The sequence below is a fragment of the Tursiops truncatus genome, chromosome X, assembly GCF_011762595.2.
Source record: "Tursiops truncatus isolate mTurTru1 chromosome X, mTurTru1.mat.Y, whole genome shotgun sequence".
NCBI classification, from domain to species: Eukaryota; Metazoa; Chordata; class Mammalia; order Artiodactyla; family Delphinidae; genus Tursiops; species Tursiops truncatus.
Genome location: NC_047055.1, coordinates 79,714,424 through 79,731,938, shown reverse-complemented (window position 1 = coordinate 79,731,938; position 17,515 = coordinate 79,714,424). Strand labels below are relative to the sequence as shown.

The 17,515-nt window shown below is 47.0% G+C and overlaps 1 protein-coding gene across 6 annotated transcripts in view; it reads right to left on the bottom strand.

Annotated features, from left to right (window-relative positions):
* Nucleotides 1–3,060: 3,060 nt before the first annotated feature.
* Nucleotides 3,061–17,515, bottom strand: part of NHSL2 (NHS like 2) — a 275,443-nt gene continuing 260,988 nt past the window's right edge. For all 6 annotated transcript variants that reach the window (XM_073799063.1, XM_073799065.1, XM_073799066.1 and 3 more), the window contains 3 exons: nt 15,169–17,496; nt 13,559–13,691; nt 3,061–12,717 (listed from right to left, as the gene is read on the bottom strand). In XM_073799063.1, coding sequence (XP_073655164.1) covers nt 12,393–12,717; nt 13,559–13,691; nt 15,169–17,496 — 2,786 coding nt within the window. In that variant the 3' untranslated portion in view covers nt 3,061–12,392. The remainder of the gene's footprint in view (nt 12,718–13,558; nt 13,692–15,168; nt 17,497–17,515) is intronic.

Below are 17,515 nucleotides of genomic sequence, written 5' to 3'. Positions count from 1 at the left end.
TCGTGGGTGGGAGGAAGGACAATGGAACTAAGGAAGTCGAGGATGTTTGCAAGAGAGTGGTCAAAATGATAGACCTGAACTAACTGGGGAAGAAGTTAAAAGAGAGGGAAGGGCTGTAATATAAGGGAAAAGTACACTGAGCTCCATGAGAGCAGGGATGATGTTTGTCATATTCAAAGCTGTATCTCCAGTACTTAATACAGTGTCTGGTGTGTTAGATGCCTACTAAATATTGGATGAATTAATGTGTTAAGTTATTGGAGGTCTCAATGAACTTGAACAGTGTCATGGAGTAATTGAATGAGAGAGTTGGAAAGCTAGGAGGTTGTGGAAGACTAAAGTTAAGATTTTAGTGATATAGCAATTCTGGAGGATGACAAGGTTCATTTGTGACCTTGAGAGTGGGTGACTGGAGCAGGAGAGGAGGCCATAAGAGGAGAGCAGGAAAGGAGGAAGAAGCCAGGGATTTGCAATGGGTCTTCCACAGGAAGGTTGAAGTGACCCCAGATTTTGGCAAGTCTACGGGTGGAGAGGAAGACTGAATGAAGGGGAGTGACTGAGAGGTTCAGCAATCATGGTCTAGAAGGTACAGTGGGGAGTAAGTAAGGGACCCACTCCACCTCCATATGCAGAAGTATTTGGGGAGGGAAGGAATCTCTGGGGAGAGGCCTATAGGAGAAGTGGAGTTCTTAGGGGAGAGTGAGATCTCAGTTAAGGAATGCATAAGGATGCTTTATGTTGGAGCTGTAGGGGTAATTATTAATCCCTAGAATTGAGGTTCCAGTGGACACAGTTGAAAATGATGGGGGGGAGGGGGGCAGTGGAAGGTTGGGTAGGAGAGAGGAAGCTTAGAGCACAGTGAAATCAGTATTGAGAGAAGAGGGATGACCAAGGGAATTCATATCCAGGGTGGTGACTCCCAAATAACAGGAATGTGTGGCCCATTGGTCCTGGTCCCCAGGGCTGCAGACTGAACTAGTCTCAGCAGTGGCCCCACTCGCCTGTAAGCTCCATGAGGGATGGGCATGGTGTCTGTGTCCGTCACTACTCTACCCTCAGCATCTAGCACCCTGCCAGGCAGGTAGAAGGAGCTTGTTATATTTTTGCTGACTGGATGAATAAAAGAAGTGGCTGGAGGAGCACGAAATGCCTGGCCCACTGCAGGTGCTTGGTAGATGCTGGCGCCATTTTATTCCTGGTATCTTATGATGGCTCTACTTATCCATTTGCATCTGTGACATGCCCTTGGAGAAGGTTTGTTAATGGGCGTGAATGAGGCTTGTGAAACACCAAAGGCCAATTAAGGCTACTGGTATATATCCCGACATGGTGACTACAATTTGAGGAAGGTATGAACCTCATCAAACAAACTGTAATCTTTCTGAGGTAAGGAGTAGGAACCAGAAAATAAGAATTTGTAAGTGTTTAACTTGTGCTGTGCTTGGGAGAAAGACACCTGTAATGGACACAAAACTGTGTTGCCCAGATCCCCCTTCAAGGGCAGATATTGCCCCAGCTGCTAGGAGTGCTGTCAGCCGAGAACCGTCTTTAGCTGTCAACTCCTTCGGAGATTGCCTCTGCTGCAGAGAGCCACCTCACCCAGGGACTGACTGAAGCAGGGCCCATGCGGGACAACTCTGATGGGTCACGTTAGTGCCTGAGCTCTCTGTTGAGTCAGCTGAGGCTTTGTGGCACCTGCGTTGCTGCCTTTTCCTTCTTCAGCCTAAGCTTATTTCCTTCCCTTCTCTCCCACAGATGTCGATCCCTCGGACATTTCCTAATAAACATCCCGTGCACCAAACTCCATTCCCGAGTCTGCTTCCCAGGGAACCCAACCCGCAACAAGGCTCAAATGCCTTCAGGAGCCTGGCACATGATATAAATGAATGAAGCTGGTTGGGCTTCATATAACAGGGAGTGGTGGGGAACTAGGTAAAGTGGAGAGTTTGTGCCCCATCTACATTTTGAAAAATTAAAAACCAGCATTGTGTACTCCTGGCAATGTATGAGAACTCAGTTCAGTTTGCAGGCCTCCTGTTTAGGACCTGTGCTTTAAAGGTGTACTCTCTCTTTGGTTGATATACCGGCCCCTGGCTTTGACATGCCTTTTGTGAGTTTGGTCAGTGTGGGTCAATCCCTCAAAGCTCCCCCAGCTCATGGTGGGGGGGCACAAGCAGGCCCAGACCCTGCCGGGGTCAACACCAGCCCCTGAACCACAGGGTCTCACCGAGGTACTGCTTGCTGTGAGGCCCACCTTGAGCCAGTCTCCTTCTCTGATCTTGGTCTTAAGTCTTGACACCTGCTATTGTCTGAGAGTAGCCCTGGCCCCTCTCCCTCCCCTTGTAAGCTTTCTAGGTTGTTTCAGGCTCTGTGGTGTCTTTTTGAAAGATCAGCCCAGTGGTGTCAGGGGACGTGAGCTAGCACGGGGCCTGGGGAGACAAGGATACTGGCTGCAAGGGCCTCAGCCTTAGAGGCCTGAGCCAGTTGGCACCAGAGAACAAAGCTCCTTTTGGATGGAACTTGACCCTTGAATATAGCTGTCACCACCTGCATGGTGGGACCATACCCTTCTTGAGGGATGGAAGTGATCTGGGCCACATCTGGTCTGTGTTTTTTGCTCCCAGCCCTGACTCACTCTGGTCTTCCCTGCTGGGTGGCTTCATTGAGCCAGAGAACAAAGAGGGAGTGCATGCCCTGAGCACAGTTGCTATGGCAACCTCCTATCCTTAGGAGCCTGGTGACCGGTGCCTACTTCACCAGAGCTGTGCCTGTCTGAGGCCCCTTGTTGCTTCTAGGAGCAGTTGAACTAGAATCCCTGAGACAAAGTCCTCAAAGACATATTCCCTGCCCCTATAACTTAGGTTCACAGCTCGGTGGGCCAGGTTTCTGCAAGACACTGTGTCCCGCATATCTGTTTTGGGCTCTCAGGGGTTTGTGAGAATCAAAGCTCATGTTTGTGGGTCCCACACTTGTGTGGTCTGGAAAACATACTTACAAACTGGGCTTAGTGTCTGGATAAAGTCATCATTGCTACAATGAGAATCAGAGGGTGAAACAAAATGATTTTAACAGAAAAAGTTTATTTTAAGAAGACACAAACAGCTCTAGCTATATAAAGAATACAGTTCAATTGCTGGTAGCAAGCCAGTAAGGAATGCTTTTTCTTTTAAAGAAAAAAAAGAAAAAGAAAGAAAGACAAGAAAAACCCTTTGTAATATCACCCCACAGAGGGCTCCCTTCCATTTTGTGTTGGAATTCTAAAAAGACCGGGATGACAATCTCTCTTGCTGCTTCTTGATATTTTTATCCAGGGACACATTCTCATCACTTGAGGGAATTGCCTTATCTCTGCCTTCCAGTTTAGGATCTCGGTCTGCAAATTCCTGTCTCCCTTATTTTTCTTGAGTGCACCGTTGGCATTCAGTAAGCATTGAATGGTGAGCGCTAACATAACAAAAGTCCTTCTCCTGACTATGCAGAGTAGGCCTAGCCAATCCTCCTTCCTCATTTTGCTTTTGGCAAGTGTGGTACTTTTGCTGTTTTAGAGTCCAAGGTGCAAGCCTGGTTTCCTTCTTAAGGCTGGAAATCCTAAACAAAAGGCAGAAAGAAACTGTTTCATGGATGCTTTCAAATAAGGAAATCCTAAAGTTACTCGTGTCTTGAGTTTTTAAAATCTAGATTTCAGTAAGTGGGTAAATCCCTGGGCTCAAATGACAGAAAGCAAACTAAAGGTCCCAAGAAACAATGTTCTTAGATTTTAAAAAATCCTGCAGCCTGAGAGGTATGTCTTAAGTGACAGAGTTCATATGGAATTAAAGTCCTAGCTCTTTGTATGTTGGCCTGTCCAGAATTGCCCCAGAGGAGTTTCTTCAAATGGCTTCCAGGGAGAAGCCAGCACAAGCCAGTGGAAAGAAGGTTTCAAGAGACAAGAAAAGGGAAATGCCTCAGGAGCCCCACCATCCCTCCTCCTTGACCAGCCCCATCAGACCTGGAACTGGACCAGAGAATTGATGACAGAACTGGATGGTGTGTGTGTGTGTGTGTGTGTGTGTGTGTGTGTGTGTGTGATACACGAGTAAATGGGACCTTCATAGTCCAGGTGGAGAAACCACGCATACACACACAGGCACACACCTTGTCATTCAGCCGTATCCCCCAATATTTATACGAGCAAATGTGAAAATGTGAAACTGAGCTTTACACCCCCAAGTAGCATGAAAGGTAGAGATGGGAGTGAGATGAGAGAGATGTGAAGAAGCTTTAAGGAACCCTCTTAGGGGTTCAGAGAACAGGAGGTGGTGGTGTGCTGAATGACCGCTGGCTGTGGTGCTGCATGGGGCATCCCAAGGAGCTGATCCCCAAGGCTGGGGGTCTAGGAGGCAGGGGGTTAAGGCGGGGAAAAACTGTGGGCACAAAACACCTTCCATACCTCATTGATTTCATTGCTGGGGCTGAGTCTAGAACAGGTCCGAATCACATTAAAATGGACACATGGACATTTTGGGTTTTAAAACCAGCCATTGTAACCAAGAGAGCTAGTGATTCTCCTAGGAAATAATAGACTGAACTGGAATTTCATGGCCTGGGCCACCAGACTTTCCAGAGATGGCCCTGAACACATGATGGCAGTATAGGACAGAGTGGGACAGATGATCCAGGGCAGGGGTCCCCGACCACAGTTTGGGACAAACGAAATAAGAAACCTCAGATATCCATTCTTTCCTGCCAGCTCACCCCACACTCGAGGAAGCAGAGGCACATTGGATAACCAGTACAGGAGATCTAAAGAAAAGAATGAGGGTTTCTACACCGAGGTAGTTAGAGAGTGAGACACAGAGACAGAGACAGGTGAGAGAGTCCATCTATCGGAGAGTACTAGTTGGCAAATGCAGCCCCTTTCCACTCCCCTCTGCACAGGCCGGCCTGATAGCTCGGGAGATGGGAGGGCAGTGAGCCACATCACCCAGCACACAACTCAGTCATCATGTGGGTCACAGAAATGCCCGTCCCAGGGGTCAGCAAACTATGACAAGCAGGCAAAATCCAATCTGCAGCTTCGTATGGCCCAAGAGCTAAGAATAGTATTTACATTTTTGAAGTGTTGTCAAGCAAGCAAGCAAACAGTAACAAAGAAGAAGACCATGCTACAGAGACCATCTGTGGCCCACAAAGCCTAAAAGAGTTACTTTCTGGTCCTTTATAGAAAAACTTTGTCAAACCTTGGTCTAGATGATGAGGAAAATCCCACCAATCTCTGAGCGTTCCTGTAAAGGGAAACCAGGGGAGGTCCAGGAGAAGGACTGGAACAATGGGATAATTGGAAATACCACTCCATCTGACGAGCACTGCCTGCAACTCTACTAAACCAGACTAATGAGGTACACAGGAGCCATGGAAGGAAGCCTGAGAATAGCTAAAGAGAGAGTCATACTAAGGAGCATTAGGCAAAGAATGTTCTGGAAATGAAACTGCATGCAGAGCTCAGTACTGATTAGGAAATTTGGTTATCGTTTGATAAGATTGAGATAGAGTTTGAGCCCAGGGATTGTTAAAATATCAAGAAGTTTCTAGAATACAACTAAGTATCTCACGAACACCTAACAGTCTGAAACTATCTTGTAAAGTTTAAGAAGGGGAGGATAAAGTAGATTCTAGGAAAGCCTACATTGGTTTGCCCTAATTTAAATAAATGCCACTTACAAAAGTTCACACTGAAAAAAAAAAAGTAGAGGCATTAGGGGACATTGACAAGAGGATTTTTCATTTTTCAAAAGAAGTCACCAGAAGACTCCCTTCCATAGGAAACTTCTCTACTAAAAAAATGAAATTTAATCTATAAAAATTCATTTTTCAAATAACTTTTAGGGAAAGCATCCACTGTATAGAGTAGGGCACATACATTGAAATTGGAGGGAAATGAAAGTTTCTAAACTGAAAGTCAGATTTGTCTTTGGATTCATCAGCTAAAGAACTCGAACATTTTCCTTAAAGCATATATATTGCTCGCTGAAATACCTGGGAAATTCATGTGTCATAAAAGTAGAAGCCAGCTGTGGCTCTTCCATAAATGCAGTGCTTTGGATGAAAAAACACTGGGCCCAGAGGCAGGAGAACTGGGATTGAGGCTGGGCCCTGCCACTGTGTGATCTTGTGTAAGTTTGTGGTTTTTTTTGTTTTTTTTTGTTTTTGTGGTACGCGGGCCTCTCACTGCTGTGGCCTCTCCTGCTGCGGAGCACAGGCTCCGGACGCGCAGGCTCAGCGGCCATGGCTCACGGGCCCAGCCGCTCTGCTGCATGTGGGATCTTCCTGAACCGGGGCACGAACCCGCGTCCCCTGCATCGGCAGGCAGACTCCCAACCACTGTGCCACCAGGGAAGCCCTTGTGTAAGTTTTTTGACTTTCTGGGCCTCAGTTTCCTCCTCTGTAAAAGGAGAGGTTGGTCTCTTTCAGCTCTAACATTCCATGACTACAGATAAATATAGAAATAAGATCAATACAGCAATCTAGAAATAAGAAATAGTCCCCAAAGTAAGCTCTGGAGTCAGTAGAAAAAAGTAGCAATGAAATATAATAAAAAGAATAAAATTTTAACTACTAGCCAGAGGAAATATATCTCATTTAAAAATTAATGAAAAGATTTGTAATTTACAATTGATTCAGGAGAGGTAAGAACATACATGTTGCTGTTTCTTCACCATCACACATATGGAGGAGGAGATGAGTGTCAGGTGACTTGTACAATGAGCACGATGCTGCGTTTGCATGCAGAACATTTTATAAAATTGAACATTAAAAAGAGCTCAACACCACATAAGGAATACATTTTCATAAAGCTTGGAATTAGAGAGGAGTTAACTGGTTGTTCCAGTTCAGATTTTGTTTACAGATTTGTTGATATCAAATTCCACAAATATGCAAAATCTTAAAATCAAATCTATTTCTGCCAGAGCCCTCCTAGACAACAGCCACCACAGGAAAGACAGACATTTAAGGGTTGGCAATACCAAATGCATGTAACACATTTTCCTCTTTCCTATTTGTGAATTACAAAATTGTTTTTAAACCAAAAACTGGCCAGATGTGCTGGCTAAGTCAAATCAAAGGTTTTGCAGGTTGAGCAAGTAATTGATTCTGATAATTTCTTAACAGCAAATAAAAATGTATCCGAGCAACATGACAATATAAATCACATGGCCAGAGACTGATCACATAATGTAACGAGAGTAGAAAAGATGGGAAAGGCTGGAATCGTTTGGAGAGTCGTGGCTACAGTGACTCGGGGGCTTGAAGAAGTAACGTCACTGGAACACACACACACACACACACACACACACACACACACACACACACACACACATATACATACACACACACACACACACACTATAGGGATGCTGCTGCTGGTCCTGGGACCACGCTTTGAGAACCACTGGCCTAGGTTTTGGGCTTTACTGAGCAAAAGTAGATACCTATTTCACATAACCCATTACTTATGCAAATTTCTTGTTTTGTTAAACTTATTAAAAGTGCCTTAAATGTGTGCCTATAACCATTTCCTACTGTATTCCTCTACAAATATTTCAGAGTATTCAAAAATTTGTTTATTTCATATCCTTGTTAAAATCCTCATCATTTTTGCTGCCCTTTGACAAATGTAGCTCTTTTGTACCTCTTTCCTAGTCATCCGTTTAAATCCCAAATAGTTTAGTCAAGTACAGCTGAAATACACGCAAAGGCTTTGGAGGGACTGGGTGCTCTGGAATAGATCTGGTCTCATTCTCACACCAAGGGGAAGTAGTAGCACGAAACACAGATAAGCGTTGGGGGGCAGCCGAGGCTGCATGCAGTAAATTTGCGCCTCGAGGAAGTTTAATAATCTGGTACCAGAGATACCAGACAGCTGACATTGATCTGACACTGATTGGACAGTTTCACCTTTCATAGACAGGACACATTTTCACAAACTCTTTAAATCCTTGTGTTCTTTACTCAAATAATAAGTAGTATTAATTCCATTTGTGTAAAAATGTTAAGGTATAATAATTATCTGGGCCTTCTCAGTGGCTTTAGTAGCCATTTCTGAGAGTCCCTTGGTAGTAACCATACTGAACAGCACTGAGAATCAGGAGAATTTAATCGACCATCAGCAATTTACTTAGTTCCAGGAGATTAAGGTTTTTTCTATATTCGGGAGTTAGTCATCAGGGAATTTGACCTTTCCATGGTGAAAAATACACGTCTGCAACTGATTGATGCCTAAAATTCTACAAGTAGAACGTCATTCCTTTGGCTTAAGGCTTTTTCCCTGTTAAAATGCAAGTGACCCTCCAAAGAGGTATTATTAAGCCTTATAATCTCAAAGTAAAGGAATTTATCCCTTTCCTGAGAGCATGCTTTCCTTAGCAAGGAGGAGGACAAACGAGGACGCACTCAGAGTTGGTGCTAAGAAGCAAGGTCGGGGGGGAATGGAGCAGACAGAGGAGACGGAGGATCCCAATGACAGACCTCCAACTCATTCACTATTTTGCTGAAGGGCTGTCCCTGTCAGCATCCCTATTGAAATGGGTGCTAACTTGCCACTTGGAGTAGGTTACTTAGAAATCGGCCATGTTTTCTGATAATATTGAAGAGTCTTTGATGTGTAGGCATACAAAGGTTTAGAGCAATGGAAAAATAGATGGCAAGAAAACATTTGGTGCAACAGATGGGGAGTTACCCCCCGAAATCGGAAGAACCATACACGTCCATAGAAAGAAGATAAACCAATATTACTTTATAGAGTGCAAATCGCAAGGCCGGGACGAGGGTAAGGCACTAACATGGCCCTGAGAGTGGGTGCCTCCTTAAATTTTGCACCCCAGGCACCTCACTCACCCCACTCTAGTCCTGGCCCTGGCAAATCATATTAAAGTGAAGCCTGGCCATTGTGTTACAGACTTGATGATAATGGAAGGTTCTCTGGAGGAACAGAGCACTGACTGTGAACTTGTTTTTTTAATAAGTAGTTTGTTGATGAGGAAGAGGGCAGGTGGCGTGGACATATCTGCTCAGACTGATGGGTCCAGCGGGATCACAATCTGACCCACGTTGTCCGAGAGTTAAAATGGGTGTCCGGTGACGTGCTTGTTGTGAGAGCCTTGCAGACTCTCCTCTGTCTCTGAACATTCAAAGTAATGATTCCAGATCAACTGGTCGATCTGTGGTCAGTAAGCTAATGCAAGCTATTTTGCTGCCTGCGGTCTTGCGTCCTTAAAGGGTGAGCTGTCGGCTAGGGATGCAGTTCAAAGAAATAGGGACTGAGGGGCAAGTTGGGGCCATGTGGGAGGCCCAGGTGAGAGACTGAGACAGGCAAAGGACAGGAGACAGCAGCGAAGCTTCCTGTTGTGCTGAGAACGACTTGCTCCCTACCCTCAATGTTTGAACCACAAATACATAATGAACACCCACCAAGGGCAAAGTGCTCTTAGCTACCGATTAACCTCCTCCCCTGGGGACGACTGCATCTACTCCTGCCTAGGCAGAAGTCAGTCCAGTAGAGCCACCTGCTGCTATTGGTTAGAATCAGAGGAAACAAAGGGACAGAAACAACTTGAATTGGAACCTGACTTCCTGGGGCCAACTTCATTTCACCTGTATCCCTTCTGTATTCCACCTTCAAAAATTGTAATCACTCTTCACACTAGTAATAGCGGCAACAGTCACTTCTCTGAAAGGCCTCCTGGAAGGGGCTTTCAGCCTCTATTCTCCAGCCTTGGCAGAGTAGGTGCACGAGGCAGCAGACACTGTGGCTTGTGCCTGGGTGGAAGACAGAGTTGGTGCTGTGATACCCAAGGGGAGGCGAGATGTTGAGTGTGAGGACTAGGAGAGTTGTCTGGTATTATGTTAATCAGAGATTGGTAGAAATTCTACAATTTGGTTGTTTGTTTGGGACTAGGTCCACCTGTTGCAAAATATTAAATGAATATTACCAGTCCTCAGTGTTACCTCTGACCACATCATCTCTGCCCCGAATCCTCTTATGCTAATGGCAACACCACTGGGCATTGGAGGGCCATAGTGAAGATGCAGAAGACCTTCTAAAAAATTCCAGGCATACGGAGTATTGCAGGGGAAAGCAAGACTCAAGGTAATTGAAAGACGTCAAGGTGTCTGGATATTCAGCTTTAGAATCTTTCTGGAAAACCACCAGAGGTGGCAAGGTGAGGGGAGAGGCAAAACCCACTAGAAGTACCAAACAAGAAGCTTCCAGAAAAGTTAGCGGAAGTAACAAGTCCTATACTGTGTGAGTCTCATACTCTGCTTCAGAGCTCATAATGGTTCTGGAGTAGAGGGCCCCGGCAGCCTTTCACTTTTGTTAGGCCAAAGCACAAACACTCCTTCATTTCCCCACAGAGGAAAATGTTTCCATCCTTTGGGATTCTGAGTCCAGGGCAGACAAGTGTGTGGCATTCATATATAAATTAAGGCCAGGAATGAATCTTATTTTATTTCAGGCAAAACCTCTGAAATTTGGTCAGGACCCTTGAACTAAATAGTTGGTTCAATTTCAAAAGCAACTGGGCTTTCAAGAACTGTCTATTATTTGAGGTGGCTTCTGTCTAAATCAGGGGGAGGCGCTGGGCCTGACCTGTACTCAGAAGTCTAGAATTCAGAACTGTACCGACCAAGGGCCCAGGCCTAGGGGTTCTATTTGAGAGGCCCAAGTCCCCTCAGCACTCAGTGTGGTTTTCCAGCTGCTCTTCCGCTGTGTGGGCAGTTGGGCTAAAGAGCTTGCTTCTTATTGAGACCTGCCAAAATCAAGATCTGCTTGTCTCTGGGAGCAGTTTCCACATCCTCCAAGAGGTTGACCAATGAATCTGTTGGGTGGGGGGTGAAGGAGGAAGAGGTCAGGGGACTCTCTTTGTGAAGCAGGCTACAATTTCATTTGACTTTCCTTTTTCCCTCTTGGGAATGGTGGACAATTAATCCTCCATTATTAGTCAGCCAGTTTTCTTTGTTCAGTGCTATTTTTCCCCCCCAACCTCCCAGAAACCAGACATACGAAAATCAAATGAATCACGGCTCTTGCTTTGCTTAGAAAATTGAACTGACAAGGAAAGTTAGTGTCTATAAGCTTTGGCAGGGGGTGGGGAGAAGGGGTCACAATGACTGTCCTGGGACTCTGTCAGCATCCAGTATCCCATTTACCCCAGTCCTTACATTCTCCCCCAGAAGGTTAATTGAAAATTGGTCAAACAGCAGAAAGTAAATGGCAAAAAGTAGCCCTTTTTTTGGGTTATGGGCCATAGCAACTTGCAAGGCTGCCTTTCAGATTTTGGATCTATCCTTTTAGTCTATACGTTCTCGGTTTGGAAACAGAGGAAGATTCCCTTTAAACAAGACCAAACCAACCACAAACCACAATCTGAAGTGAATGGTGGTGGGCAAGTTACACTTACTTTCTCTCCTCCTTGGGACTTTGAGGATGCTATTCCTTCAGCTAAAGACTTCCTGTAATGAATACTATAAGCAAATGAAGCGAGAGTTCTTCGAATGCAGCATGAGCTGGTCACAGACACTAGCTACCGTTGTTGGCAGACATTTGAAGGATCTCAAGGCGCACGTGTGAGTTACCTTGGATAGATCTGAGTGAACAAACGGCTGCCTTGTTTGTTGGCCAAGCTTGGTTCATCCAAAGCAACCCAGTCCTGACCTTTTCTAGCAAAGGGTGGTGGGGAGGGGGGGTCTATATGTTTACTAAAACTCATCACCCTGATCTCCGTGTAGACAATCAAACTGAAAAAGGTGTGAAGTTCAGGACAGAGTCACATTCATATTTTGCACGACAAAAGCCATCCAATCAACCTCATGCCGAAACAAGTGCACACCTGCAAACCTCTTGTGGCGGAGAATTATACTGTGGCTGAAGAGGCATCAGGGTCCTTCTGTTTCTCCATGCAGGGCCATCCGGGCCTTGCTGGGAAAGTGAATAATCAGCAATGGCACCCTGTGTCCCCTGGGTTTGGCAGCCCCCAATCTGCTCTCTCACTGTGCCCCTCAGTGATAGGAGCCAGGGATGGAGCAGCCTGGTCATTGATTTAAAAGATGGCATATGTGCCCTTGCATCTGAGAATTTCTTCTGAGTGCATACCACTTGGGGGAAATAAGGAGAAAATCGGTAGTTAGTAATGGCAAGATTGTAAGTATGAGAACATAAAATGTCTGAAGATGATTAAAGTGCCTGATGATTTTAGTTCTGGATGTGGCCTCTCTCCTGTTGTCCAGAGTGTGAGTTAATGTAAAAGAAATGCAGGCTCTCTTGTTATTTCCATGGTTCCTTTTAAAAACCCTTTTTCTCTTCCCCCTTTTCTACTCAAACTTAGTAACTCAACCTTGCTTGCTGAACCCAGGGCTTAGGTACTGGGGTTATCAGGGGTTTCGTAGTCTTTTGAAAATTGTGCAATAATTCGCCGAGCCAGTGGGTTAGTGGTCTTCAGCAGTTCTGCTGCTGAGGGGCGGGACCTTGGAGTTGCCTTGCTTCCCTTCTTCTGTAGCAAGGCCTTGAAATCATCATTTCTGCCAGCATCTAGGCTGGCACTGCCGCTTGACCCTGCAGAGGCAGCCAACTCACTGATAGGAGACTCAGCCGTGTTCCTTATTGGTGAGTGGGAGGTTGGTCTGCTGCCACCAGCAAAGGCCTCACCAGGCTCCTTCCAGCCAAGCAGCTTTCTTTTGGACCTAAATGAGAGAAAGTTTACTTTGAGTGAATTTGTGCGGCAGACATTTCCTAATGCTTCATATAACTTCACGAATGCCAGTGACACAATCTGGGAACTTCTATGCAACAGCCTTGTGAGCAGTCGTACTTACCAGCTTTCTTTCTCTCCACTAAGTCCTCAGAGTCCCTTGTCTGGCCCCCTGTCCCTACATTCCTTTCAATGCCCACAGCTAGAGTCACTTGGCCTATGCCTGCAGGCTCAGTCCTGCCCAGGTTCTGGTACCAAGGAAGAATTTAAGGAGTCAAAGCTAGTAGCTCAATGACTCTGAATCAAGACAGCCCATGAGCTGATCCTGTTCTGAACTGGTGCTCCAACTCCAATAACTGGGCTCTTTCCCATTTCCTCATCATGAAGCCCGTGCTTTGTGCTTCTGTCCAATAACTGGGTCCCCGTCTGGTCCCCCTTTGCCTAAGCTCCTGCTTTGATGCTCGGCCTGGTGCCCCACTTCACTTCTTGATGAGATTTTTTGGTACAAGGAATTCTGTGAAGGGTTAAATGTCTCTGACTCTAGGCAGAGCTGTGAGAAAGCAGATGGAGCCACAATAGGCCCTGGGGTTGCTAGGAGACGAGGGGCCTCTCACTCTGCACCTGGTCCTCCCTTCCCCGCCTGCCTCTCTTCCATTTCACCCAAAGATGTCAATGAATTGGAGGTGGTGAGGCCCTGGACTGGGTTCACTACGTGGGTATCTGAACTTAGTCTCCAGTTTCCATTCTAAGCATTCTGCTTAGAGGTAGCAGTTTTTCTTCTGGTATAAGAAGGAAAGGCAATTATAATAGGAATTTAGGAAATTGGTCCAGACCTGTGGATCACAGTAAATAAATCTTCAGTTGTTCGTGAAGCCACAAACACATCATCATCATCTTCCGCAATCCATTCGGCTGTTTTATCACTGATTACACTTTTTTCTTCGGTTCTTGGTTCCATCGAGCTCCCTAGGCATAAGAACCAGAAGGAATGACTTTGACCACAATTGTTAGGACAAAGCACATTCTCATATGTATTTCATGTGATGTTCAAAGCAGCTCCAGGAGGGCAGCAGGGCAGAGACTTGCTGTCTCCATTTTGCAGGGGAACAAAATGTTCCTAAGGTTAGTGATTTGGCCAACAAACCATGGAGGGGAGTGATGAAGATCAGCCTGGGTCCCTGTTCTCTCGTGCCTTTTCCATTACAACAGGTTGCCTGAGCATTCTCTCGTTTTAAATGCATCATTTTTAAAGCTCAAGGAGCTGAGAGCAATCTAAAGCAATGACTCAACCAGTGGGTGGGAGTGGGACCTATCTGAATCTCAGAGGGAGCCTGTGGAGTTTGAGGAAGCAGATTCTAAAATTACCTGTGGCTTTGATTTGTTTGCTTGTTTTAGTTGCAATGATTTAACTTACGGTGAAAGTCCAAATCAGCTTAAGGAAGGCCATAGATTTTGATGTTTGGTGTTAAGGGTTTCAAAAAGGATGAGAAACATGGATGAACCTAGAGGACATTATGCTAAGTGAAATAAGCCAGTCACCAAAAGACAAATACTGCATGATTCCACTTATATGAGGTCCCTAGAGGAGTCAAATTCATAGAGACAGAAAGTAGAAGAGTGGTTGCCAGGGGCTGGGGGGGAGAGGGTGATGGGGAGTTATCGTTGACTGGGTACAGGCTTCAGTTTTGCAAGATGAAGAGAGTTCTGGAGATGGATGGTAGTGATAGTTGCACAACATTGTGAATGTGCTTAACACCTACTGAACTGTACACTTAAAAATGGTTAAGATGGTAAATTTTACGTTATATGTATTTTACCACAATTAAAACAAAGAGAGACAAGAAAACCCCCCAAAAGGATGAGAAACATTTTCTAGCCTGGTCTTAAGGTTCCAGGAAGAGCAAGGCTCAAACCATCCAAGAAAATGAGCCCCCTTTCCTCTAGAAAACACTAAGAGAAGCTGCTGCTGGTAACATATTCCACTGCTTGAAGCCTTCCAGCCTGCCATAGCGCTTGAAACTCAGGATGGGAGGGTACTGAGTCCCGCGCATGAAGCTAAATTCATTGTGGCTGGTGAAAAGTGCCATACGGTGATGTGGAGAGACAGTGCCTAGGGCAGGAGATGCCTGCCTGAGGAGGAAGATAAGCTCCTAAGGTCCTAGGGTGCTAAGACCTAGTTTGATTTCATTCGCTCAGCACTGGCGGTTTCAGAGTAGTCTGGCCCAGGCTGGGCCTTGGAGATCCACCCCTGGGTTGGTCCCGATCCCAAGGGCAGTGAGACGGATTTAGAGTAACTCAAACCCTCAAGAGGTGTACCCTACTGATTTGGTCACCCTGGGATCAGGATCATTATCTGGGGGCATTTGCTTCTGCCCCTGGCACTCTGTCCTCACCCTCACCTCTCCTGGGATTGAAAGGAAAAGCCAGCAGACACTTTACTAACCCAGAGGGCTTGCCTCCCTTTCACTGTCAGCCTGTGGCGTGGAGGTTGTCCTTGTACCTGCCGATGGCAGGTGGTCGCTAGTTGGTAGACACTTGGCATCTTCCTCCAGGGTGATGATGGGGCTGAGAGGCAGCCTTGGTTCAGCCGTGTAGGCCTCCATTTGAGTTGCAGGTGAGGTGAGAGGCAGGTACAGCACGCTGGGCTTTTTTGGTACAGGAGGTGGAATCTTGCCTTTCTTTTTCTCAGCTTCTTCTTGGCTCTGGAGGCTAATTCTTTCAGGTAGGGCTCTCCCCTTGGGGCCCTCATACTCCGTACTTCCCTGGGGAGGTTGCTGTGTTCCTGAGAAGAAAGCACCAGAGGAACTGGAAAAAGGCGTGAAAACAAGAGATGAGGGTGCTGTTGACTCCCCCAGGGTTCTGCCCTCAGGGAAGCTGGAGGACTTTGGTTTCCGCACCACCGTGTATATATCTTGAGGGAGTGGCCTCATATGTTGAATTGAGGTCTTGGGGGTCATAGCCAAGGTAGGCGAAGTTAGTGGGTACTCCTCGGGGACAGACGGTGGCTTGTGGACCAAGCTTGGAGGCCTTCGGGCCAGTGGGGGCTTCTCGGCTATGGGAGGTTTTGCCTTTCTCTCTGGCAAGGTGAAGACTTCAGCTCCTGACTCCTCAGCATAGTCAGGGCTCTCAATATCATCTTCCGGTTCAGACTTGCTGACTGACCTCAGGCGAACAGAACGTAAGTCAGACTGAGTAACCATGGGCATGATTGGCTGGTTGGGGCTAGTTTTCTGGGCCAGCTTGGCCCCAAAATTTGTATCCGAGTGATGCCGGCTCACCTTGGTTTTGCTTCGGATGGAGATACTCATCCCAGACAGGTCCAGGTTGGTTGAAGAGGTCAACGGTAGGTCAAACGATAGCCGTGACTTGGACATTTTCTCCACTGGTGATGTTGGGGGTAGTGATGACTTCCTCTCAGGTACCACTGGACGCACCCGGACACTGCCACTTGGAGGGGGCAAGTGGCCCAGGGTCAAGGACATGGAGACAGTGGGTGTTGGTGTCTCTGACTGGCTGGAGTATCCACTGGAGGGTGACATCAGCCCAGTGGGCCTTCCTGGGGAGGATACCTCCCTGGCCTCCACCTCGATGGAAAGCTGGGAAGGCGTTGTGGCTCTGGAGGTGGAAGGGGAGGCAAGAGACTCTGAGCTGCCCTGAACTTGGGTGCACTCAATGACTGTGGTGCCAGTGGCAGTGCTGGAGCTGGACAAGGATTGGTAGGTGTCACCAGACTTCCAGTCAGTAAGATACCAGTGGTGGGCGAATTGTGTACCTTCTGGGTCTTTGAAGGTTGGCACAGCTGGGTGACCCTGAGTATCTGGGTGGGATGAGTGATGTCCTTGGTGTTCCAAGGAGAGGCAAAGGCTCCTGGGCCTCTGGTCCTTGGGTAGCGCTGACCCACCGTCTGGCAAGAGGACTGGTTCATCTTTGACCAGTGAGACACTGCGAGTCGGTGGGGAAGGCTTCTTCTTGGCCTTCTTGAGTGAGATGCTCTTGGACCTCTGCCTTCTTTGCTGGGCCTCCTGTTGGGCGCTAAGGGAGGCAATGTTGTCGGCACTGTTACTGCCCTCAGAGCTTGTACTGGCATAAGGCAGGGCACAGGCTTCACTGGCCTTCTGCTCCTCGTCATAGTCCACATCCGTGGTGCCTGTGTCTGTGGGTACAGACAGTGACCGCTCCCGGAACCTGCTGGCCCCACCTGGGCCTGTCTCCAGCCTTGAGGTATCACCAGTCAGGAGGCCAGTCTTGGAGGGTCGTTCTGATACGTGCCTTCGTTGAGTAGAATGCTCAGAGTAGCCAGCAGACCCACTGCATCCTGCTGGGGTATCACGAGTGACAAAGAAGGTAGCAGCCTCCTTAGGAACCAGAGGTGGCAATGTGTGCAGAGAGATCCAAGAATTCCCAGAGGAAGGACTTTTTCCATTTTCATTGTCTTGACTGCTCTGAGCAGTGGCACTTGGAGTCACGTAGGTAAAAGCATCTCCCTTCCAGGAAGGGGAGAACGTTGATTCTGTTGGTCCATTGCAAGAACTGGGGACACTGTACACCATGCCCATGCTCTCCATGCCAGGGACTTTTGTGCCACCACGTGCCTGGAAAGGTTCTTCCGGATCACTAGAAGGATTTCTCAATACTGGCGAGGTGAGATTTGGTAACTGAGCTTCCTGACTGATGGCAACTCTTCCGTGAACACCTCCCGGAACTGAATGGCTGGGCTTGATGTCTGAGGTGGTAGAGCAGGCCACACTGCCTGTGGGGCTGTTGCTGTGACCTAGGGGAGGTAAACACAG